Source organism: Carassius gibelio, chromosome A25 (genome assembly GCF_023724105.1).
Source record: "Carassius gibelio isolate Cgi1373 ecotype wild population from Czech Republic chromosome A25, carGib1.2-hapl.c, whole genome shotgun sequence".
NCBI lineage: Eukaryota > Metazoa > Chordata > Actinopteri > Cypriniformes > Cyprinidae > Carassius > Carassius gibelio.
Genome location: NC_068395.1, coordinates 11,924,765 through 11,950,269, shown reverse-complemented (window position 1 = coordinate 11,950,269; position 25,505 = coordinate 11,924,765). Strand labels below are relative to the sequence as shown.

General features: G+C 36.3%; 1 protein-coding gene across 3 annotated transcripts in view; it reads right to left on the bottom strand.

Annotated features, from left to right (window-relative positions):
• The window catches only part of LOC127946807 (talin-2), a 158,013-nt gene that overhangs the window by 17,980 nt on the left and 114,528 nt on the right, over nucleotides 1–25,505 (bottom strand). For all 3 annotated transcript variants that reach the window (XM_052543575.1, XM_052543577.1, XM_052543576.1), the window contains exons 20-43: nucleotides 25,193–25,359; nucleotides 22,789–22,917; nucleotides 21,099–21,212; nucleotides 20,881–20,994; nucleotides 20,644–20,778; nucleotides 18,855–18,983; nucleotides 18,666–18,768; nucleotides 15,137–15,345; nucleotides 14,531–14,650; nucleotides 14,200–14,397; nucleotides 11,814–11,953; nucleotides 9,951–10,044; nucleotides 9,333–9,422; nucleotides 9,123–9,245; nucleotides 8,329–8,472; nucleotides 8,020–8,181; nucleotides 7,716–7,856; nucleotides 6,815–6,996; nucleotides 5,308–5,440; nucleotides 3,998–4,099; nucleotides 3,415–3,585; nucleotides 3,181–3,327; nucleotides 1,672–1,773; nucleotides 1,475–1,594 (exon numbers count right to left, since the gene is read on the bottom strand). In XM_052543575.1, the coding sequence (XP_052399535.1) occupies nucleotides 1,475–1,594; nucleotides 1,672–1,773; nucleotides 3,181–3,327; nucleotides 3,415–3,585; nucleotides 3,998–4,099; nucleotides 5,308–5,440; nucleotides 6,815–6,996; nucleotides 7,716–7,856; nucleotides 8,020–8,181; nucleotides 8,329–8,472; nucleotides 9,123–9,245; nucleotides 9,333–9,422; nucleotides 9,951–10,044; nucleotides 11,814–11,953; nucleotides 14,200–14,397; nucleotides 14,531–14,650; nucleotides 15,137–15,345; nucleotides 18,666–18,768; nucleotides 18,855–18,983; nucleotides 20,644–20,778; nucleotides 20,881–20,994; nucleotides 21,099–21,212; nucleotides 22,789–22,917; nucleotides 25,193–25,359 (3,269 nt within the window). The remainder of the gene's footprint in view (nucleotides 1–1,474; nucleotides 1,595–1,671; nucleotides 1,774–3,180; nucleotides 3,328–3,414; nucleotides 3,586–3,997; nucleotides 4,100–5,307; nucleotides 5,441–6,814; nucleotides 6,997–7,715; nucleotides 7,857–8,019; nucleotides 8,182–8,328; nucleotides 8,473–9,122; nucleotides 9,246–9,332; nucleotides 9,423–9,950; nucleotides 10,045–11,813; nucleotides 11,954–14,199; nucleotides 14,398–14,530; nucleotides 14,651–15,136; nucleotides 15,346–18,665; nucleotides 18,769–18,854; nucleotides 18,984–20,643; nucleotides 20,779–20,880; nucleotides 20,995–21,098; nucleotides 21,213–22,788; nucleotides 22,918–25,192; nucleotides 25,360–25,505) is intronic.

Genomic DNA, 25,505 nt, shown 5'->3' with positions numbered 1-25,505 from the left:
TGGTGACGACTGCGTCCACGTGTCGGCTTCCTTTTTTCAAATGTGGAGAGTGCAAAGGTGTGAAATGTGTCGGCTGGTGTTCTCACCAGGCTTAAAGAGATAGTTCACCCAAAAATGAAAAATATGTCATTAATGACTCACCCTCATGTTGTTCCAAACCCGTAAGATCTCCGTTCATCTTCTGAACACGGTTTAAGATATTTTAGATTTAGTCCGAGAGCTTTTTAATATTTGGGTGAACTGTCTCTTTAACACCATGCAAAACAAAATAATGAGGTTTGCTATATGACACTGACCCAAGTTGCATGTGTTTGCACTAAATAAGAAGGTGTGAATGAGTTCATTTTTATGATATTTACGTGGTTATGAAACACAATTGTGGATGCAATTAGAGAGTGGATAGTGATAAAGTGAATAAATAGAGTGTGAATAAAGATTTGCAGGAAATTTTGATCTATTTCTCACACAAATCTATCGAATGGTTTCAGAAAACTTGGATTACAGGTAACAAGTGCCATTAAGAGGGTTTGAATGCTTTTTTATTTATTTATTTTTTATTTAAATGGTTATGATATGCAAATGAAGGTGAGATCTGAGAATAAATAATGACCAAGTTTTTCAGTAAATAATAACTTAAGTTTCTGTTATAGCAAAGGTATATACCGTACATGTTATTTTTTAAAAGTCAAAAAACTTCCTTTTAGTTCATCTTCACTTATTTTCACGTATATTTGATAAAACTAATACTACAATTATAATAAAGCTACCCTGCATCATATTCACTGAATTAAATCACATACTTGTTTCTCATTCATTTTAAGGTGCTGATTCTAAAATCAGTGCCTGTTTTGCTGTAGTATGTCACAATTTCTCACAAAATATGATTAATTTCCCGAGTTCAATTCCCCCCTCTCTCTCCCACTTCACTTCCTGTCAACATATCGTCTTATTGTAATAAAGAAAAAAAAAATTTTATTGCAAAAAAAGACATGCATTCTGTATTTTTTTTTGCTTTTAACAACCACTTGTAAGGTGGAGAAAGTTTTTTTTTTTATTTGAATCTTTTGACATTTGACTCTTATTTTGATAAGTGCATTAAAAATATATATTCTCAGATTTTTCACAAAATAAGAATGCAGAAGAAGATTTTTTTTTTTTAATTTGTACGTGATGGATATAACTCAGCATTACAAAATTGGGTAATATGATTGTTTGAAAATCACTGGATCTTTTTTTCAAGATGCAGGGCTGTGTAATAATATATTGCACAAGTCAAATAAATTCAATTCATGACCATTTGGATGTATTTTCCAAAGTTAATTCCGTTTCAGTTTTAAGTGATCTGTTTTCCTTTCAGTGTAGAGTTTATGTTAGGTTAAGGCCGTCCGCTCGTCCATTAGTGTGTCTGTAGATGTGCTTTTCTCAGATCAGTGCTCCTGTGGGGTAGAGACACACTTGCTGCACTGATCCTCACCTCCTCTGGCTCAGCAGTGGCAGCTGCCAGACGGCCTTGTTGTGCCAGCTGGCTGTAATCCACCATCACCTGAGACGCCAGTCCACCCAGCTCCTCAGGACAGGTCACGGACTTCGTCATCTAGTGTCACATAACCGTAGTATAAGCTGTGATACAGAGTCTAAAAATGTGAGAGAATTTTAAGTGAGCGTACTCACCATTTCCTGTGCAGTAATGGCGATGGCTTTTGAAAACTTCACCATGGTGGTCTGGAAATCCACAAAAGTGCCATCAGGCTCTGGCGGAGTTCCTTCATCCATCTGTGAATGAAAGAGATCCGGATAACAGTGATGTAATGCTGGATCCAGTCCTAATACAAATTACGGTGTTTACATGATTCGTCTGCACGACGCTGCGATCATTCCCGCAGAAAACGATCAGAGTGCAGATATTCAAATGGCTGCCATTGTCTTCCACCCTGAGTCATGACAGAATAATGACAGACTGCGTGCATCCAGAGCTGATAAATGGAGATGTTGTGTCAATTCAGTCTAATAATGAGATGCAGAGGCAGCTGTAGTATCTGTGACATATTTACATATGAGTGCCAGCAAGAGATGACTGATCAGAAAACATTCTACAGATATCTAATAAAACAACACTTATATATACACACACTTATATATACACGCGCACGTGTGTGTGTGTGTGTGTGTGTATATATATATGTATATATATATATATATATGTATATATATATATATATATATATATATATATATATATATATATATATATATATATATATATATATATATATATATATATAAGCTCTGGGCAATGATTACAATTTTTAATTGCGATTAATCACATTTTTGACTGCGATTAATTGCAATTAATCGCATTGTTATGCACAAAACTAATAATGCATTCTTAAAGTAGTGTATTGTGCACTTTTTTCATTTAAAAGTAGGCCTACTGATAAATGAACAAAAGTGTAATAACATTTGGTTTGCAAACACTTTAAACAAATAAGGTGCTTTTTACAGCAGTGTTCCTTTTACAAAGTAGCAGTTTAAATATTTAGTGTAGCCTAAATCTCAACTTATAACATTAATGTAGTTAAATTAAATATAAATCAAGCCATTTGTCACTGTCAGGATATTAGCGTTTTTTTAGAGAATATTTTATAGTTTGTTTTAGAAAAACAAGAAGAGCCTCGATCATAACATTATAACCTCAGAGTAGAGACCCTTACAAAAACATTTGAGTATGACCAATCAAATAAGACTATGAATAAGTTTACGTTTCTGTATTTATGTAGTTTATGATTTACAAATGCAGGTCAAATTTGAGAGTAAATAATGACTTAATTTTCTGTATGTCACACTTTTTTTTTTTAACTAAAAATATATAAAATATTATACTTTTCTCTTTTAGTCAAACCATAATTTTTTTACTTTTTAGTTCTTTGTGCACTTATTTTTTTTTTCATTTTAATAATAATCATAAAAAATTGTGTATTGTGTACTTATAAATACACAAAACACTGGTACGTACGTACATACATGCACACACACACACACACACACACACACACACGGTAAAGTAAAGTTTAGGATTATTATTATATGGAGTTTAATAGCCATTGCCCCCTGTTCTCCTGATATTAGCAATGGATTTGCAGAAATGGTCATCCACTATGTTTTCAGTGTCGAGTCACTAACCCGTCCGATGGACTCAGCGATGGACTCCACCATGCCGCCCACCATCCCGCCCTCACTGGCCGCCTCGTTTAAGGTCACCATGATGTCATCGACGGCCTCCTTCATCAACTGGGCCGCTTCAGCTATTGCATCATGAGTGTGGGTCGCCTGCAAAAACAAAAAAGTTAGTGGCTAATGGGATAAACATGGTCAACACCGACCCCCCCCACGTGTTGTTATTCCCATGGGTCGTACCTTAGGGTTTCCTCCACCCTCTTTGGCAGCGTAGAGCATCTGTAGAGCAGATTCAAACAGGGTTTTGGTTTGATCCAGTATGTTCATCTGCTGCTGGTGGTCGGCATGTTTAGACGCCAATCCCACCGAGGCCACAATCACTGGCTCAAAGTAGCTCGCTAATTGAGTCACCTGAGGGGAAAAAAGCATGTGTCAAGACTATCTGGCATGCAAACACACAGTTTTCTGTATATAGTTCATGCAAGAGTGATATATAGAGGGAACTGATACAACTACTTTATAATTCAGCTATTTATTTGACTATTTTATTTGACAAGCTGACAATCATTTTCAATCAATCTTGCTCCAACAAGCAAATCCAAAAGTTGTTTTAGACAAGCTGTCATAATGCGATCAGTTCATGATGTTTATTTGAATGGCACTGTGTGATTTACACAAAATAGACATAATGCATATGGAGGTATGATGAAGGACAATGTTGTTGATCCAGGAATATTTCATAATTGTGTACAGCATTCGGCCAATCGTGGACTGGCTGCAGCGGTAACATATTCGCACTTCCACTTTTGATGTTCCTGTGTACCTTGTGTCCAAGCTGAGCCGCTTCCCCTCGTGCTGCAGTGGAGATGGGGTCGATGAGGTGTCCGATCTCCTGCACGGCGGACGTCAGCTGCTCCTGCAAAGCCTGATGGGGTATAGAATATGAAAAATAACAGTTTGCACCTTTGAAATCAAAGTGTGACAACTTCCAAAAGAACACATTCTTTATTCAACAATCATCATAAAAACTATTAACATATGAATAGCCACATTCATATAACGATGCCAGTTTTCCACATCTTGCTCCACCGTGGAGTGAACAGTATATGGAGGATAGCCAATCATTTACAGTATATATTCTTAAAGGTACAGTATCAACATTTTTAACTCTTGAATATACAATAAACCAGTTTGATTCTGATACAAATCTAAAAACGGTTGTTATTGTTAAATAAAACAAACTATTAAAACCAATTTTTTTTTTTGAATACAATTATTGGATGAAAAACTTAAACTTGGTAAATTAGACATGTTTCCTTGGAACTGAAATAAAATTAGCATAAACTAACACAAACTAAAAAACTTACAATAAAGCGCATAAAAATTTCAAAATAAACTGACCCCCCCCCCCCTGAAAATATAGAAATAAAGCTACTACAAATTAATATTATAAAAGCACATACATACCTTTAAAATAACACTAAATCTGATACATAAAATCATTAACATGGTGGTGCCACTTAAAGTACAATGAATCAAGTATTGATTTAGTCATCCATTTAAAAAAGTAAAGAAACTACTTATAAAAGTGACAAATAAATAGATTGTCAAAAAATTATTTAATTCACGTTTAAAAATGTTGTTCAGTGCAGCAATTAAACAATACGTGAATAACAAAATATTAAATGTCTTGGAATCCAGTCAAAATTTCATTAGCTACTTTCACGTGTTAACTATCCAGTGCCATTTTTAACACATAACTTTAAATAAATAACAAAAAAGGCTATTTATAGAATTTATCAAAATGATTTAAAATGAAAACAATATTAACATTATACTAAATATTATATAATAGCATGTTCTATTTTTTATGCAACATGATATAAACATTTTTAAATGTCTATTTATTTATTTTTTAATTGGAAAGTAGTTTGCGTATTTTTATTTGTGAATAAATACTTGAATAAGCACTCGATACATGAGTGAGCAGCACTCCATAGATTCATAATGCTTGGCTTCACAACACAAGCTGTTGTAAACATACTAGAGAGTAAAAGTGTACCAGAGCAACATTAATGAAACGTAATGTTCCACCAGAGTGATGGCGGGTCTTGAGGTGTTTCATTGGTTTACCTCCAGCGAGATGTCGTCTCTGCGGGGCAGACTCTGACTCACGGCGGCGAGGGACACCTGCTCGATGTCTCTGATGCTCTTGTTGATGCCGTCGATGGACTGGTCACACTCCCGCTGCCCAGGGGCCTTGTCCCTATGACCACAGAGGAGACGAGGTTGCTACAGGGCTGCCGTGGACTGTTTTTCGGCTTAATTGAATTAGGCATTTCAACTCCATCCGGATATTGTACATTACAGTATCATAAAACAGGAGAGTCAGCGCAGACGTGGGTGTTTTCGCTGGCACACACGGAGGGCTGGCTGAGCTCCAGTTCTGATTGGACGATGTGGGAGGACAGTATGTGGAGGGCAGCGAGCCGAGTCGCTGTTCCTGCTTCTGCTGAGAGCGTTACAGTCGAGAGACACAGTCACTGCGAAGCTGTGCCAGCCAGGGTTTTATCTTTTGTGTTTTGTTGTTATTATTATACCTATTCATTTTTTATGGATGCAGGACTTTTACAGCTGATCCCAATCATCGATTTACTGTCATCGATCCTTATTATTATAGCTTTTACCAAAATTTACCTCTGCAATAAATATTTTATGTATATTAATTGTCTTATGGTCAACTGTTAACTAAATTATAACACCAGCAAATTTTGTAAGAAAGAAAGAAATATTATGTTGTTACTATTTATTTTAAACGATTTATTTAAACATGTTATGAATTATTAAAATGTAAAATCTTTTTCTTTTTTGAATATATGTTTAAAGCTGAATTTTCTGCATCATTCCTCCAGTCTCCAGTGTCACATGATCCTTCAGAAATCCTTCTTATATGCTGATTTGTTGCTCAAGAATCATTTATTATCAATGTTGAAAACCGTGCTGGTTTTTCATGATTTCATGATTTTTCAAAAGAACAGCATTTATTTGAAACAGAGATCTTCTGTAACATTATAAATGTCATTACTGTCACTTTTGATCAACATAATGCACCCTTCCTGAATGAAATATTTGTATTTTCTATAAAATACAGACACCGAAGAATAAATCACACATTTATTAAACAGATTTACAAATGAGGTGAAATTGATGATTATTGTGACAATTTTGTGTATTTATACATTAATTTGCTTAGCTGTTATTTTATTATAACTTATGTTTTCAAATTTGATATATTTAATATAATAATTACTGTTTTAAACACATTCGCTGGTTCTTCAATTGACTGCTTGTTGGTGACATCACTTCCCCCGGGAGCTGTAAAGAGGGGAGCAGACTGTGTGAGGGAAGGTTTGAGAAGGGAACGAGAGCGTGTGTGCAGACCCAACAGCTGCTGCTCATAATAACGCTCGCTCTTGAGTTATTTAATACAAGTTTCAATTTAACCTCATCTTTTAGCCGCATTATTATTATTTAACACCTGATGGAGACCGAGGCCACCGCAAGCTTTTCACATTCGCCAAATCGTTCACGTGCATCTTTCTCAACTGCTGCATCAGATATTTATTTGCATGGTGCTGACCTGATGGATGTGATGAGGCTCTTGATGGAGTCCGACACGGTGCGGGAATGTCCTGCCAGGATGGACCAGGTGGGCGGGTCTTTGGGGTTCAGGACGAGAGAGCGGGCGGTCTCTAATAAGTGGGTGGAGCTGTCCAGCATTGAACGGGCGGAGCGAAGGATCGGCTCCTGGGATGCTGAACCCTGGGATTGGAAAGGAACAGGTTTCATACAATTTCTTTAATTATTTTATTCTTAAAGTCCCATAAAAATGTGTATACAATATATAAAGGGAAAATATTAACCAATTAAAAAAATAAAGTCTTATATAACTCAATCAAAATTCAGAACATCGAATGCGAAAATGTTATCAATCGGCAAAAATATTTGAAATCCTGATACAAACACAATCCTAAATACTTCTCCTAAAAACAAACAAGATGTTAAAAACATTTAAGTAACTGCTGTAAGAACAGAACCAAACTCCCACAAACCCCAAACAGACCGAGGTGATCAAATTGTCACACATAAAAAACTCCCATCCACGCTCACTGACCTTTTAGACTTCCTGTGAGGAAGTCCAGTGTCAAACAGTCAGTGAATGGAGAGAAACCACTTTGTTTTGGCACAACATTACAGGCGATATTTCAAAGACGGAGGAGGCGTCTAGTTCTTCATGAAGGCAGTGTAGGAACATTTTACCATACATATTTATACATGCACACATTAAGCTGAATTTATAGATAATAACAACTAGATTTCTGCTGTAAATCGGCTCGGCTGTAACCTATAGAAAGATTCACTATTACACAGTTTGTCTGGAAAGCCCAAAACAGAAATTCAGTGGAATGAGTTCCCATGCACACTCACACGCACAAAAAATAATCATAAATGAAATATTATGGTATTACGTATCTCATCACCTCGTGGCTTATCTGCGCAGGAATGCTGGCAAACTCAGGGTTCGAGGCAAAGGTGGAGAGATTATCCACAGCTTCTATCAGCGGGGCCGTGGCCACTCGGCATCTCTCGCGGTTTTCATCTGAGAAATCCCCGTCCAAGGCCTGAGAAACAGAGCGGAGAGATCACTTCTGCTAAAACACTTGCTTTATGGACAGTTATAAGGTTGCAAGTGGTCAGACAAGCTCACGGACTTCATGTTGATGCACAAGATTGAGTCAATTCTCCATTACTTTGATATCAAATGTAATTAACTGCAGGCTGTACCTTTATAGTTTTGACAAGGTTAGCTGTGGTATTGGCGACCTCTTTGGCTGACTGCACGAAATGTCTCCGGGCTACGGGATTGGCTGTTTTGGAAGATGCCAGACGACAGGCGTTGCAGAGAGCTGAGGTGTGCTTTGCAACAATGGTAGCTGCTGACAAAACCTACACAAACAAACAGACGAGAACGTAAGCCACAAAGATAAAAAAAAATAATAATAATGAAAAGAAAAGCCAATCAGGTTATGGCCTGACTAGTAAAAAATTAAGAGTGAATAGCAAAGACCTGATAGCAAAGAAATAAAGAGTCACCTGGGATGGGCTGCTGGCCGGGTCCACCAGATTCTGGCAGGCCATCTGAATTGCCTGATTGGCTCTGGCGAACTGGATGGGATCGACCAATCCCTGATGACCTGACTGGCTGTTTGGGTCTGAGACTCCTACCAAATAAGAGGCCTGAAGAAAAATAAAGGGACGCCAAAATAATCAGTTGTTGAATCATTTATTTTATTTTTACTGAATTAATTACATTTATAAAATATTGTTATATTAATTTTTTTATATATATATCTACATTTATAATTAAATATTATCTTACATCATATTATACATTTTCTAATGACAAATTACATCAAAATGAAAATTTTCCATTAAAATTTTCCATTAGGCAACATGGAAAGAAAAAAATATATTTTTATCAATAGCACCATAGCTTAATTTTGTTTTTCCATTTATTTTTTTATTTTTACATGCATTATTTAATATATAAACATTTTCTTATTTTGCATAATTAATTAATGTGCACTTGACATTATTTTTAAAAATGTTTTTTTCTTTTAAAAATGTTCATATATTAATTTCTTTATATTATGACGGATAAAAACAAGCCCTATCCTACATTATTTCCCACTAACTATTCAGTTATCCTCAGAAACATCACTTTACCAAAGCTAAATGTGTTGCAAGCGTGTTTTCAAGTTGTTGATTAAATCAAATGAAGAATGATGATAAAACGTAGCTATTGAATTTATAATTGCATTCCTAAATGACAATGTTACAAGTGCATTGTGGGAGCAGCATCAGACACTTCCAGACTGAAAACTCGCCTGTCCTGCTGCCTCAGTCAGCCCACACAGCGCTTTGGACGCCACACCCACACAATCCCCAAACGCTGGCACGTTTCCCGTCTTACAGTGCTGTGAGATTCCAGCCATGGATTCCCCGAGAACCTGTTCAGTCAGACAGTGAGATGTGTAAACAATGGGAACGGACAAGTTTCTTTAGAGGATTCTGGAATATTGTGATGGATTCTTTACCTTGGAGTTCTCCATGACGCTCTCAATGCAGTCAAAATAAGAGAGATCGCTGACCGGCTCATTGGGATTGTCCAACATTCCTCGAACAGCCTGCGTGCACGTGGGAGAGCGAGAAGTTAATATCCTTTAAGATTCTGAACATGCCTGTTGAGATATTTCTAACTTACAGTATATCAAGGCATTTCAAGGCTCATAAATGTAATAAAAAACACACTTCTCAGAAGAAAAAAAAAAGCATTGTGTGGGGCTGAAACAGCTCATTTCAAAATGATTACTGGAGACACACACAGTTTTTGACAAATTATAATCATTCACAGACACCAAATCATCATTGTTGGCTCTACCTGAATACATGATTGACCTGTGGCTGGTATATTTGAACGTTTCACAAATGCATCGCAAAAAAGGCTGTTTTTAATCTCTTTTAAAGGCCAAATATGATATAATGTTGATCTTATATGATTAAGACCACCATAGAAGACCTTACAAATCAAAGAGGCCATCCTCTTGCTTATTTCATACTGTTTGTCAAAATATATGTGAAAAAATCCCATCTCTCAAATAGAAAATGTATAAAACTTTGAGAGACTAAGTGTGTGTGTGTTTGTGTTCAAGTACCTCGAGTTCCCGCAGAGCATTATCACACTCTTTTTGTCCTGGTGCCTGCTGGGTACACAGTGTGATGAGTTGATTAATGCTCTCTGTGACCGCTCTAAAACACAGAAGATCACACACAGTCAGAATGACACAAAAAGCTCTTTTAAAGGCGTCACATATCAAATCTATTTTCACAAACTCATTGAGCTTTCAGTCCATTTTAAACAAAGGAAGCAAACACTAACATCGAGGTCTTAGAAATGTATCAGAATCATGACAGAACTAGGTTTTGTTACAGTTATATGAGCCAAGATGTGAGTAAGAGTAAGTGCGTCAGTCTACTCTCTCATTCATTAAGGAAACTAAATCAATCAATCTAGCTCTAAACTCTCAGGAGCAGCTGCTTTACTGTGTTACCTGAGAGGATTCACACACACACACACACACACACACACACACTTTTTTCATCATGAGAGGTACTTTCCATTGACTTCTGTTGTTTTTATATTGAGCTAATAATAATTTAAATCCCATTATTCTGGCCCTAAATGTAACTCAAACTCAAACCATTCTCCTTTTTTATTTTAAATTTTCAATATGACATTATTTATTGTGTCTATTAAGCTTGTGTGGGGCCGCTGGATGGAACACACACATTACATAGAAGCAAACTCAATAACAAACCTACATGCACAAAAACAAAAAAGCACTTAGTTCCAAACAACAAATAAACAAACATACAAGATAACCTCACACACACACACACCAAACAAACAAACGCACACACGCACGCACACGCACACACGCGCACACACACAAGCAAAAATACGCCCACACATAAACAAAACTTAAACCCTAACAAACAAAACATGCACACTAGAAACAAAAGAATACTCACATGATAACAAACAGAACTCAAACACTAACAAACATAAACATGCACAATAACAAACACATCTCATAAAATGCACATTAACATACAAACCGATTCAATAACAAAAAATGCATATTGATACACACATATACTCTCACACTAACAAACAACTCCGACTAACAATCACTAACGCACTTACACACACATAAACAAAGAAAAACATTCAACCTAACAAACAAACCATTTACTCAAACACTCATACACTAACAAAAATACACACATAAACACAAACACTTGCAAACTAACAAACAGATAAACAAGCAAACACACTCTCCAAACATGTTTGCTTGATCTAGTAATGTGTATTTATTTGTTTTCCTCAAGGGGATATTTGATAGACAGAACAACATAATTCAACAGAGTTCTATTGTTTTAACACTTCATTTAAGGAGTAATTATAACTATAAACTAGTTAATTAGCATACATATTATTATTGGCTGTTTATTAATACATCTAGAGCACAAATCAGTATCTTATTCTGCATGACCATATTTTAGATCCCTTAATCTGACACCATAACCGGAATTTAACAACTACTGACTATTAATAATCAGCATTTTATGAGTTTATTAAGGTAAACGCTGTAGTTAATAGTGAGAACTGGTCCCAAAACTAAAAGTGTGAAGTGTTTTTATATACAGCTAGTTTTAAATAATATAATCAAAGCCTAATTCACACCCTAACAGAAAACTTTCTGTATTTTTACATAAAGAAAGAAACGAAAAATACAAAACTTGTTTACAGTGTTTCAAATGAGGATGTCTCTGGAGGTTTTGTCAGATTTAGCTCACTTCTGGACACAAATGTCCCTTACACACTCATACACTTTCTCATTTTGCGAAAGCTCTTTTTCTTTTTTTTTTGTCATTGGCCAGCAGGCTGACCCTCAGGATGACTGGTTAATGATCACTAAACTCTCCCTAGACTGCTGAATAAAGCTCATTCCTACCGTGCCGCAGCTGCGAGGAGGTTCTTGGCATTTGCCGCCCCTGGATCTACGGAGAGGGACTTGGCAGCCAACAGCAGCTTGCTGGATGCCATAGAGATGTTCTTCAGGTTGCCAATCACCTGGATCTGGTCATCTTTGGACTATAGAAACAGAAGACGGCAGCTCAGTCAAACTATGCTGCCTTTCAACTTTATTTCAGCACAAAAATGTGCAGTGTTCTTTCAAAACAGGTTATATTTTATGGTTACAAAATTTAAAGGGATAGTTATTCTACCACAGAATAAAAACAAAAGTAATTTCAACTTTATAACTTTATTTCACAATTCTGACCTTTCTTCTTGCAAGATGTAAACTTGAAATGGTGGGAAAAACAGTCTGCAAGATGTAAACTTGCTTGTAATACTTTTCCATGCAACTATAAACTATAAAAGTATCATAAATGTGGTCAATTTGCAACCTATTTCACGTCTTCTGTAGCCATATGACAGCATATGACAACAAGGCACTGTAGACCTACTGAATTTTAATTATATTATACCACATAATTTATATTCATGAGCAAAGTTGATATGTTTTTCCACTTTTGCACTTAAAGCGCAAACTGTGGCTCTTAATATACAGATCGATTCGATGGGGACCTTAGTCTTACAGAGCTAGACTATCTGCTGATGGCTTCAAGCCTGTCCTGTCCAGCCAGATCTCTGTGTCCCACACTATCCCTCAGTTATCCTTTAATGGGCATGTCACGCTCCATCAACCCCTCTGCTCTCCCGCCTCTCCAAATTAATCAACAAAACATGCAGAACCAGAACATCATCAAAGATTTCATTAGGATGGAGCATTTTCATGCTCTCTGGAACAATTATGTGCCTGAGTGAATAAGATGAGAGGCACTAATTATCAAATGAATCAGAACTTCAAAATGCATAAATAGAGTTTTAGAAAATGGGACCACCATTTTTCTTTTTTGGGGGATTTAATATATACAGTGGGTACGGAAAGTATTGAGACCCCCTTAAATTTTTCACTCTTTGTTATATTGCAGCCATTTGCTAAAATTATTTAAGTTATTTTTTTTCCCTCAATGTACACACAGCACCCCATATTGAGAGAAAAACACAGAATTGTTGACATTTTTGCAGATTTATAAAAAAATAAAAACTGAAATATCACATGGTCTTAAGTATTCAGACCCTTTGCTCAGTATTTAGTAGAAGCACCCTTTTGATCTAATACATGAGTCTTTTTGGGAAAGATGCATCAAGTTTTTCACACCTGGATTTCCTCGGCCAGATCTGTGCCTTGCCACAATTCTGTCTCTGAGCTCTTCAGGCAGTTCCTTTGACCTCATGATTCTCATCTGCTCTGACATGCTCTGTGAGCTGTGAGGTCTTATATAGACAGGTTTGTGGCTTTCCTAATCAAGTCCAGTCAGTATAATCAAACACAGCTGGACTAAGGTGTAGAACCATCTCAAGGATGATCAGAAGAAATGGACAGCATCTGAGTTAAATATATGAGTGACACTGCAAAGGGTCTGAATACTTAGGAACATGTGATATTTCAGTTTTTCTTTTTCAATAAATGTGCAAAAATGTCAACAATTCTGTGTTTTTCTGTCAATATGGGGTGCTGTGTGTACATAATAAGGAATATAAACTTAATTTTAGCAAATGGCTGCAACAAAACAAAGAGTGAAACATTTAAGGGGGTACTTTTCGTACTTCCTTTCAAAAGTTGATCTTATTTTTAAAGAAAATAATAGTTAATTAGCAAGGATACATTAAATTATAAGAGTCTTTACAGTCACTTTTGAACAATGTTACAAAAAGTTTTATTTAAAAAAAATGCTACTCTTTTGAAGTTTGAATCAAATAATTCTGAAAAAAAAATAAAGTTTTCAACAATGGAAATAAGAAGAATGTTTCTATTAGAATGATTTCTGAAGGATCATGTGACACTGAAGAGTGGAGTTATGATACTGAAAATTCAGTTTTGGAACATATATATCCAATTAGAAAACACTTATGTTAAACTGCAATAATATTTCACAATAGCATTCTTTTTACTGTATTTTTAAAGAAATAAATGCAGTCTTGGTGAGTGAGAACATAAAACATGTTCGTTAGTGTTATTTAACTGAAAGCAAAATGCTGTGTAAAGCAACACATTCACATTCAGAAAGAACATATTTGATAAATTATTAGCAGTTATTTAAGTGGGATTTTGGACCTAACCTAGTTGTCTAATAAACCTGGCATTGTGTGCCAAAAGCGTCTGTCTCCTAAAAGCATAAATGTAAAAGTAAATTGACCAATGAGATTCCTCTATGGGTGAAGCATATCATAAACCATCTCTCAGCTCTAAGAGGGCACTGAAACTGTACCTGAGTGTGTCCGGCCATCTCGATGCCGGCATCTAAAAACTCATCAAAGTCTTGGCTGAACTTCCCAGAAGCCACAGCCAGCTGGCTGCTGCTCCCACGTGAAGACTGCACCACATCTCCGGCTGAATGATTGAGCTCCGCTGCCGTGTGGTTCAGGTCCGTCTGGGCCTCTTGGAAGGATTTAGAGCATGGAGGAAGCTGGAAAAAGTTAAGAGTTGATCACTATTGGGCCTCATTCATGAAACATGATCAGAAGGAATTTCTGTGTAGAACATTCAAATCATTTACACAGTTTTATGTTTAGACTCGCTATTATCTAAAAAGAACTCACATTTTCCACAAGCAATTTCTTACTGGCCTCGCCAATGCTCCTGAGAGCCATGTCCACATCCTTCTGTCCAGGTAAGCAGTTCACACAGTTATTGAGGGAGTGAGAGACAGCCTTCGCCACCTGAAAAACACCAACAAACACACACATTCCCACCAATAACTCTACAAAGGCCCGGAGAGATTCGGCGTGAGTCTAATATTTAAATCAGCCCCTTAGCACAACAGAGAAATCCATGTCTTTGATTTATGCCACCGTCACATACATATGCTAAGCAATATGTTTGAATCCCGAAGGAACTTGTGCAAATCAGGAGGCACGCTGGCACCTTCCAGAAAAAAAAGACAGTCGAGAAACAGAGAGACTATAGAAAATAGCTAATTTTATAGGAGATAACTGCCAAGAGGAAGCTGATGGATGATCGATCTGGTCTTAACACAGTAGCTGAAGAAGACAAAACTATTCTGGCCTCAAATATAGATGAATAAGTACTAATTACTAATGTAACCAGACTTCTTCTTCAGCTTCTACTTGTCAGTGAATAAATGTTCTCACATATGGGTGTACATCTGTCAATATTTGCATGTTGTTTAATGTGCGTTGTCCTACCTGTGCTAATCTCTGCTGGCTCTCAGCATCACCAGGGCACACTAAGGCTTGGTGGGCTTCGTGGATAAGCATGGTCGAGCCCTCCATCACGTGACAGGCCGAGTCCAGCATGGCCGCTGCAGCTTGGGGCTCCACAGTACTTGCTGCCACTCCCCTCGCGGCCTGGGCCAACGTCCTCAGAGCTTGAGCAGTTTCCCTTGCTGCCACACCTGCCGCAAACACACACCCACACACAAACGCAGGCCAATTAATTGGACAATTTTTGCCATTCTGAGGTTATATCCATCACAGTGATCTACTGCTATAATCGTCAGACCGATTAATCAGCCGATATTAGCCATGTTGAGATCATTATCTATTATAACGATCTAGCGATTTAACAGTCAGATCAATTAATCAGATGATATTTGGCATTCTAAGATGATATATTTCAAAGAGATCTACCAATATAACAGTCAAACTAATTTAATCGGGCAATGTTTGGCATTCTCAGATTATATTTACCAAAGAGATCTACCGATATAACTGTCAGACTAATTTAATCGGGCAATGTTTGGCATTCTTAGATTATATTTACCAAAGAGATCTATCGATATAACTGTCAGACTAATTTAATCGGGCAATGTTTGGCATTCTTAGATTATATTTACCAAAGAGATCTACCGATATAACTGTCAGACTAATTTAATCGGGCAATGTTTGGCATTCTTAGATTATATTTACCAAAGAGATCTATCGATATAACTGTCAGACTAATTTAATCGGGCAATGTTTGGCATTCTTAGATTATATTTACCAAAGAGATCTACCGATATAACTGTCAGACTAATTTAATTGGGCAATGTTTGGCATTCTTAGATTATATCTACTAGAGAGATCTACCGATATAACTGTCAGACTAATTTAATCGGGCAATGTTTGGCATTCTCAGATTATATTTACCAAAGAGATCTACCGATATAACTGTCAGACTAATTTAATCGGGCAATGTTTGGCATTCTTAGATTATATTTACCAAAGAGATCTATCGATATAACTGTCAGACTAATTTAATCGGGCAATGTTTGGCATTCTTAGATTATATTTACCAAAGAGATCTACCGATATAACTGTCACACTAATTTAATCGGGCAATGTTTGGCATTCTTAGATTATATTTACCAAAGAGATCTACCGATATAACTGTCAGACTAATTTAATCGGGCAATGTTTGGCATTCTTAGATTATATTTACCAAAGAGATCTACCGATATAACTGTCAGACTAATTTAATCGGGCAATGTTTGGCATTCTTAGATTATATTTACCAAAGAGATCTATCGATATAACTGTCAGACTAATTTAATCGGGCAATGTTTGGCATTCTTAGATTATATTTACCAAAGAGATCTACCGATATAACTGTCACACTAATTTAATCGGGCAATGTTTGGCATTCTTAGATTATATTTACCAAAGAGATCTACCGATATAACTGTCAGACTAATTTAATCGGGCAATGTTTGGCATTCTTAGATTATATTTACCAAAGAGATCTACCGATATAACTGTCAGACTAATTTAATCGGGCAATGTTTGGCATTCTTAGATTATATCTACTAAAGAGATCTACCGATATAACAGTCAAACTAATTTAATTGGGCAATGTTTGGCATTCTTAGATTATATCTACTAGAGAGATCTACCGATAAATTAAACTAAATTAAATTTATGCATTTAGCAGATGCTTTTATCCAAAGCGACTTACAGTGCATTCAGGCTAACATTTTTTACCTAACATGCGCTCCCTGGGAATCAAATCCACAACCTTGTGCTGCTAATGCAATGCTCTACCACTTGAGCCACAGGAACACTGGATATAACAGTCAGATCAGATGATAATCAGATGATATTTGGCACTCTAAGATGATATCTATCAAAGAGATCTACCGATATAACTGTCAATTTATCGGAGTAATTTATTCAGGCGATGTTTGGCATTCACAGTGATCTATTGATATATTGGACAGATCTTAAATTGATATTTGAAATTCTGAAATGATATTTACCATAGCGCTCACATGACATATCACTCTGAACAATTAATCAGCTGTTTTTTTTAATGTCATGAGCTTTTATCTATTACAGTAACTTATCGATATATGGAGAAAACTAATTTACTGGCCAATATTTGGTATTCTGAGATTATATCTGTCTATCATTTTGAAAGACTGAGATCATTAATTACTCGTGTCACTGCTTAGCGGTCATGTGTTTTGAAGGAGGTGCGGCTTTAGATTTGCAGAGAGTGTGGGATCTTATGATTTCAAAGCTAGCTTGCTATTGCTAGCCTCTCTGAATTCGCCTACCCTACCTTAATTATCAACACTGGTCCTCCACTTTTGCACAGTCTTGCATCATATCCGTACATTATAAATTAGCAACACATTCATTTTTTACCTTGTTTTTACCTTTATTGACCGACTTCAATAAACTCTATTGCAAAATGAGGGACATTTTTGAAGCACCCAGTCCAAATGTCTTGTTCAATATAAAGCTTTAAGCCTCGTTGTGGCACATGGTTGACCCAGAATGCCCCTGCTGCTCCAACATATGAGAGTGGAAAGTAAATAAGGCACCATATGGGATCTGGCTTTTACTTATAGAGCAGAAAGCAAAAAAAGGAAGGGCCAGTGCAGACAAGTTGCATCAAATTGCATTATCCAGCCAAGTAGAGACCAATTGCTGACGGTATGTTAAATCTAGTGAATATAAGATTAATGAGGGACGGGGGTTAGTTATACCCTTGGCTTGAGAAGCTGCAGGAGCTGGAGTGGAAGAGGGAATTTGTTCGAGCGTACCATTAAAATCTGTCTTCAGAAGCTCTCCAGAGAGCAGCAATCCAGCTAGACAGAGTGAAAAATTGATGGGTGGTGCAGGTAAGTTACAACATCGCTCTCCTCTCAGTTTTCATGTCTTTAATTTGGAACAAGCAGCTTTGTTGGGAAAACTCAGCCAGTTTACAAACATCTTGTAGATGCATTTTTAGAAGACGAATTTAGATATTTATGCAAATGTCTCGGTTTTTGTTTAAAAAAAAAAAAAAAAAAATATCACAAAAGACAATAAAATCCTGGATGATTAACTACTTTTTGTTTAGCTCAACTGGTAGAGAATTTCACTAGAGACGCCAAAGTCTTGGGTTCGATTCCCAGCAACCACGTATAAGAAGATCTTGAAAGCATTCTAAAGTGCTTTAGATGAAGGATGTTTGGAGTTTTTACTCAAATTTGTATTCAAATAGAACATCATTTGGCTTAACGTGATTTACAAAAACAAGACATGTTCATGGATTAACATTTGCTGTTCGTGTTCTACCAAACAATCAAGGCCTTAACCCAAAATTCAAAGGGTAAATTGGTTGATGGGACCTTAATCCAGGAACATGTCCTACTTGTGTAAATCATGTTGCACGTTTCATATTCAGCATAGACAGATTCTCCTGAAGTATTGTGTTCCACATGCTGAAAAGCAACATAAGTCGTCTCACCAGTATAATGTTCGTTGCCCTGGGCGGCGCAGGTCAATAACTGGGCCATGGAGGAGCCCACAGCTTTAGACATACTTCCCAGATCCTGAGCACACTTCTCCAACTACAGACACAAGTGTGAAGTAGAAACGGTGAGAACTACTGCAAACTACTCTGATGATCTATTATTATGTGGTATATTTCACCTACCGATTCTCCAGGAAGTGGTTTGAGTTGTCCTTCCAGTGTGGCCATTTTGGCATCTTGTAGTTCACTCTTAAGAGTTTGAACAGCGCTGAGAGCAGAGTCGATCTCTAAAGGACCGCATGCCTCATGAGCCTATGATACAACACACACACACACACACACACACACACACACTCAAACTTTTGTGAAAAAGCTCCATTGTCCATGAACCTCAGACAGGGAAGCACCATATTTAATTTTTGACAGGAATCAATACAAATCTGTGAGGGACTGAATTATACAGTGCCTTTAGTGGATTGTACTGTTGTTTAAGAACATACCAATTGTTCAGCTAATAAATGTCTTTCTGGAAAAATTCCAGTAGATAAAAACTTAATAAAACAGTTTTGAAAGTGAGTTGGGAAATGTTGGGGACCATGACCTAATACCTTTATACAATGTGTGCCATTGTAAAGTCTTTCCATCCTTGTTAATTTCAGTACGGATACATAGACTGAGTTGTCCTTTCAATAGTGTAGCAGCACACAGTCATTTTCAATCCAAGCAGCTTTCTGTTAGCCAAGCTGGCAAATTAGCGTGACCAACATGAACCCCTTGATAAATCTGTGCTGGCAAATCTGTCGCCAGTTGACTTCTGGGGGACCTAAGCAACAGGGGGCTCCTGCCATTGTGCTCATAAATACTGAACCTCAACTACATAAGCCCCTTTCACACTGCCATTCCGGCAAATACAGGGGTAAAGTGTTCCGGCAATTGTTCCCGGGTTGCTAGAATTTGCACTTTCACACTGCCAGTGATGACCCGGTATATGTGCGTGCTTTCACACACAACCCTTGAAAATCCCGTAACGTCACGTGACATCAGCGCGTGACGTGTAATGTACGAGTCGACAACGCTAGGCACGTAATATTTTCACTGAAGCAAGCAAACGATCTCTGCGTCAGGGCGGAAAGTGAGGAACTAACTGATCTAACTAACTGTTCCGGAAATATTGCGGGTCCGAAGTGCAGTGTGAAAGGGGCTTTAGTCCGTTCTTTCAGAGAAGATTTACTGTCAAGAACAACAGTGAGTTGAAACTCACAAAATAAAATAAAAGAAACTCATAAAAATTAAATAGAAGAAAATTACAAACAATAGCCTATGAAAAATAATAGCCTTCTATACAAAAAAAGTACTGTCAACTACTGAGTAAAGACTAACACGGCATCACCTTCACAGTATGGATTAATTAAATATGCACGGATTATTTTTAAAGTTACTTAAGTTATTCAGTCGGGAGCAGTGAATGATTGTTCTTTTGTTGTTTGATTAACATTAAACGACACAGAGAGCGTTATATTTATTAGGCTGCTGTCACTTTAAGACCGACTGCACAGATTTTATATCTGATTTAATAAGCATTCAGTAACTTTTCCAACTGTTTATCTTCACTTTAGACAAAACTGACTGCATTTAGATGAAAACTCACCAAGGTGGTCAATATGACATATTTTTGTGTCCATTTGACCTTTTAAGCTCACACCGAAGCCCAAAGTAGCCTACTTTGTGTATATTGAGGACTGGCAATATCCCAACTGCAAAGATCTCAATTTTGACTGTGAAAATTCACCTAACAACTGTAAAAATAATGATGAGAAAACCTTTGATTCTGTATGAACTATCTTTTTAAAACATGAGTAACTGTAAGATGAATCTCTACACCTGATGAAGTGCATTGAAGTAAGGTTATTACAATATGCTTCATTGTTTAAAGGCGTTTTGGATGTACTAAAAGGCAGTGAACTGTGGGCACCTTCTGTGCAGCTGTGCGCAGCTCTGCCAGGCAGGTGGCCAGGTTCTTGGCACACTGACCGAGTTGCATCGCAGCCGCCTGGTCAGTTACTGTCGGAACGGCCGCTTTAGAAGACGCCACCATTTTACTTCCCGGCTGTTTGGAGAGAAATAAAACACAAACAAAGACAGAAACAACGTGAGGATCTTCTATTGACAAATCGGAAGCTGCTTAAACAACACTGAATGTGCGTTTTACCTGCAGGAAACTCTGGCTGGCGATGATAAGGGCGAGTTGGGCACCAAGATCTTCTGGGTGGGCCTGACTGCCCCTCATTCCCTGCACTAGTTGTGGGATATGGTCAGCAACGGCCTGGAGAGCATCCACAAATCCACAGTCAGAATGGTTTCATTTAAATGTGCATCCTCTTATGAATGAGTGCACAGAATTTTTCAGAGTAGAATTACCCACAATACCTTGCAGCTGAGCACGAGCTGCTGATGTGACATGGTGTTCTTATTGGATGCAGCTGCGTTCTGGGCGGCGGCGATGGTTTGTGTAGCTGCTGCTGCGGCCTGCTTAGCTGCATTCTGTTCCAGACAAATAACAGTAATGAATTACACCTTCAATAATAACAACACAGCAAATAACGAATGTGGATGTTGTGGCGGACTATTACATCTGGAAAGGCTGCACAATTAAAAATAAATATATATTAACTGCGATTATTCTTATATAAATTGTGATTTGCAAAAAAATTGTTGTGCTTATTTTGCAGGACAACAGAATTTGGCAAAAAAATAAATACAAAGAACTACCTTCTACCTACTACTATTTATGTCTTATTTACAACTACTAATTATTACTTTTCTTAAATTACTCTGAAAAAAAAAACAGAAACAGTAAAACAGCAGCAGCAGCAACAACTACTACTACATAAAAAAATCCTACTATAATATTACATTGTAAAAAAAGAAAAAATAAATGCATAAAATTGTATACTATTGTTTAGTTAGAAGGAATAATAATAAAAATAAGGAAACATAATATTATATATTAAAATAAAAATAGGAAATAGTACAATAACAACAACAATCATTAACAAATATATTATTGGTACTACAATATAAACTAAAACAATATTACTAATGCAATATTTAAGCTTTAAAAAAAACAGTATTTAAGATTTATAATATTTTATTTATTTAGTGGGAATAATAATTATTATTATTTTACTACTAAACTACTGCTATTATTAAAATAATATTTTTTATAATAATATTTTAATTTAAAATAAAAACAGCTATTTAAGAAAAATATAATAATCATAACGATAATAATTCTATGTTACAAAACAACTGTAAAATTACAATAATCTTAATTTTCAATATAAGCACTATGTCAATGTATGCACATATTTATTCGTGTTCATATAATTAAATTGCAGTCTTGCGATCTTAAATTTGCGACTTGATAATCACGGTAAGCAATATCAGTTTTATTTCAATTAATGGTGCAGCCCTAACATCTGGCCTCACACTGCACAGTGTTAGACTTTGTGATAACTGTACAAAGACCCGACTGTTCTGACTGAATTTCATTCCGCGTTCAGCAAGGATTGTAGAGCATTTACGATGTTTCTGGCCATGTCCATCACGCAAGGATTTAGCAAAATCCAGTGGCAACATACTACACTTTAGAAGTGCAGAAGAAAGCAAGCAAAAAGAAAAAAAGATTCTTTGTATTATGAAAGAGCATGCCATGTGTGAGGAAGGATGATAGATGGAAGAGACCTAAAGAACAAAGCCATCTTTGTTGATGTGAAAAGACCAAACAGAACCAGATCACTGGATTCCACTGGTCAAAACTGCTGGCCAATGGAAAAATACCCGCTACCACATACATGTGGATAAAAAGTCCAGACAAAAAAGTGGGGATGGATGTAGTTGAGCTTAAAAAAATAAGGAAAAAAATTCCATTAAAAAAAGCCTAAATGACCCTAACTGAAAAAGTAAAGTACATGAGGTTAAGTAAATGACGACATAAGCTTCATCATGGGGAAGGGCTCATAACCCATTTTTTACATTATATCAGCATCCTCCACAACACTATAATTTACTATGTCCAAACGGTGTGTTGCAAACACATACTAATGCACATCCTCACCTCCAGTCGGTGAATGAGTTTCTTTTTGATGGCGTTCTGAGCGGCTGCGTTGGTGGCGACCCGTAACCCTTCAGCAGCCTCTCGTAACCTCTGCTGCTGGTCTTCGTTTTCTGGGTATGCAGCAGCACCCTGCACAAATACCATAAAGGCACAATCACTAGGTTAATTTCATGTACTTCACCCATTTCTTTCAGTTGGTTTTAATAGCAGTCTACATTACTGTAAATGTGCTGTTAACATGCAACATTAGCTTGTGTTGGCTAAATTTTCTGATGGGCAATATTCAGAATGGAAGCAATCTGCTCACTAAATCTGTCCATTACATGCTGTATACTGCCTAAAAAATGTTTTATGCAATATATGAGGTATATATGGAAGCCAATTACTACCTCAAAGTTAAAAAAAGGTTTAAATAACTTAAAAACGTTTTTTTTTTTTTTTTTTTTTTGTGATGTACAAAGTCAGAATTACACTAAATAAAGTTGCTTTATTTTTCATCATATATATATATATATATATATATATATATATATATATATATATATATATATATATATATATATATATATATATATATATATATATATATATATATATATATATATATATATATATATAGCCACAGTAATAAGAAATAAATTCACAATTATGAGCAATATTCCAAATATGTCTAATTGACAAGAAACAATTACTATTGTGAGATGTTAGGTAACAATTATGTGAAATAATATTTTTTTCAAAATAAAGCTGCACCTATAAAAAGTAGTCTCAATTTTAGATATAGCCAATTATGGGAAAGAAAACCACAATTGTGAGATATTAAGTCACAATTATGAGATACATTCACACTTCTGGGAGATAAAGGAACATCTGTGAGATATAAAGGCACAACTATGAGAACTGAATACAGTTAATTAATCCAATTGTGAGTAAATAGATCTCTTCTAGCACTGTTCAATCATATAACAATCAAAAAGAAGACATTTAAGCAGAGGCTGTTACATTTTGAATATAGTCATATATACTGTAGTCCTCTATACACACTGACAGTATACATGCTGCATATTACTTTCAAAACTAGTAGCTAATATGCCATTGTGAAGCCTTTAATGTTTTTCATTGTTCTGTTTGATCTCCTTGCTTAATGGTTAAACAGAAAGTGAAAGGCAAATCTCAGAGGACAAAGTTGTCACAGATAAATCCCAGGCTCGGTCAGACCTGTGAAGGGAAATGTGTCAGCGGCAGCAGAACTCTCTGTTACACCATCCGCACACTTACAGCACATTACAGCACAATCAATGCAAAGAGGAATTAGGGGCCGTCTGCTCCATCATTGTTACCAAGGAAACTGTCTGTGGCACATTCCTCATCTTTACATTTTATAATGATAGTGATGTTGAGATTAATGTATCATAAATCAAATGTACCTAAAAAACCATAAGCTTGCACTTCAGATGGCTGCATAATAATTACATCCTCGCAATTTATACTTCTTTATGTTGCCGATTGGTACTGAAAATCTGTGGTCCATCTTATCGTGAGTAAAATCTAAATCATGGCTCAGGGCTCTTTCAGGTATCAGAAATAAAGCAGCGATGAGGAGACAAAAGCACATTTTACAGTGTGGCTGCTGATTCTAGGTCCTTGATTAAAAAAAGAGAGAGAAAAAAAAAAGGAATGTTTCAAAATACCTGTAATGACCAACATCTAGACACAACATTGTTTTTTTTTTACCTCATTAAAAGATCTGCGACAGTACCATGGTACACTAATGGTATCAGGTTAAATGACTCCTAACTGTAATGTAGAAACTTTCATTTTCTGCGAAATTGCTTTGCATTGATGTGCATTGTGAAAAGAACTGTACAAATAAACGTGAATTTAATTTACTTGAATGATGAACATGCATCATGATGTTACCTTGACATGACAATTTTTTTTTAAAAAGAGCAACATGGTATTGCCATGGTATATGTCCAAAAGCATGGTGCCATGATACACGTTCAATAAAACAACTAAAAACCCTGAAACAAAACACACACAAATACAAAGTCGAAACAAAACTAAAATCCAATAGCAAAACCAAAACTAAAACTACAAACAAAAACAACAAAACAAAACAAAAATGTAAAACAAAACAACAAAAAAGAACAAAGAACTCAAAACCAACAAAGAACAAAGAACTCAAAAACAAAACTAAAAGCATAAATAAATAAAAAACAGCTCAAATTAAACAACACAAACAAACAAAAACATTACTCACAAAATAAAAAATGATCATTTGGTAGAAATATCATGGTACCTGTTAAACAAGCAAGTCTAAAAATAATTTAATTATCAATATATATATATTTCTATACTGTAAATGCAGAGGTTGTACAGTATCTTGCTTTACTTCTCATACCTTCGCAGCTTCCACCATTCTGGCAGTGGCATCAGCCAACAGCTTGGCAGCCGCGAGCAGTTTCTTGGAATTATCCACATCGATTTCAGCCTCGGCGTCAGAACGCATCGCATTCACCAAGTCTGAGGTGGCCTGGGCCAGAACCCGCGCCTGTCTTACCATTTCACCTGTAAATGTGAACATACATGGTATTTTAATGCCACAATATCATCATGCTGTGTGGGCAGATTTTATTTTTTCTTTTGAAACATCTACTGGCACATTCTTGGCTCCTTCCACAGTATATTGACTGTCTTTGACTTTCTCCGTCATT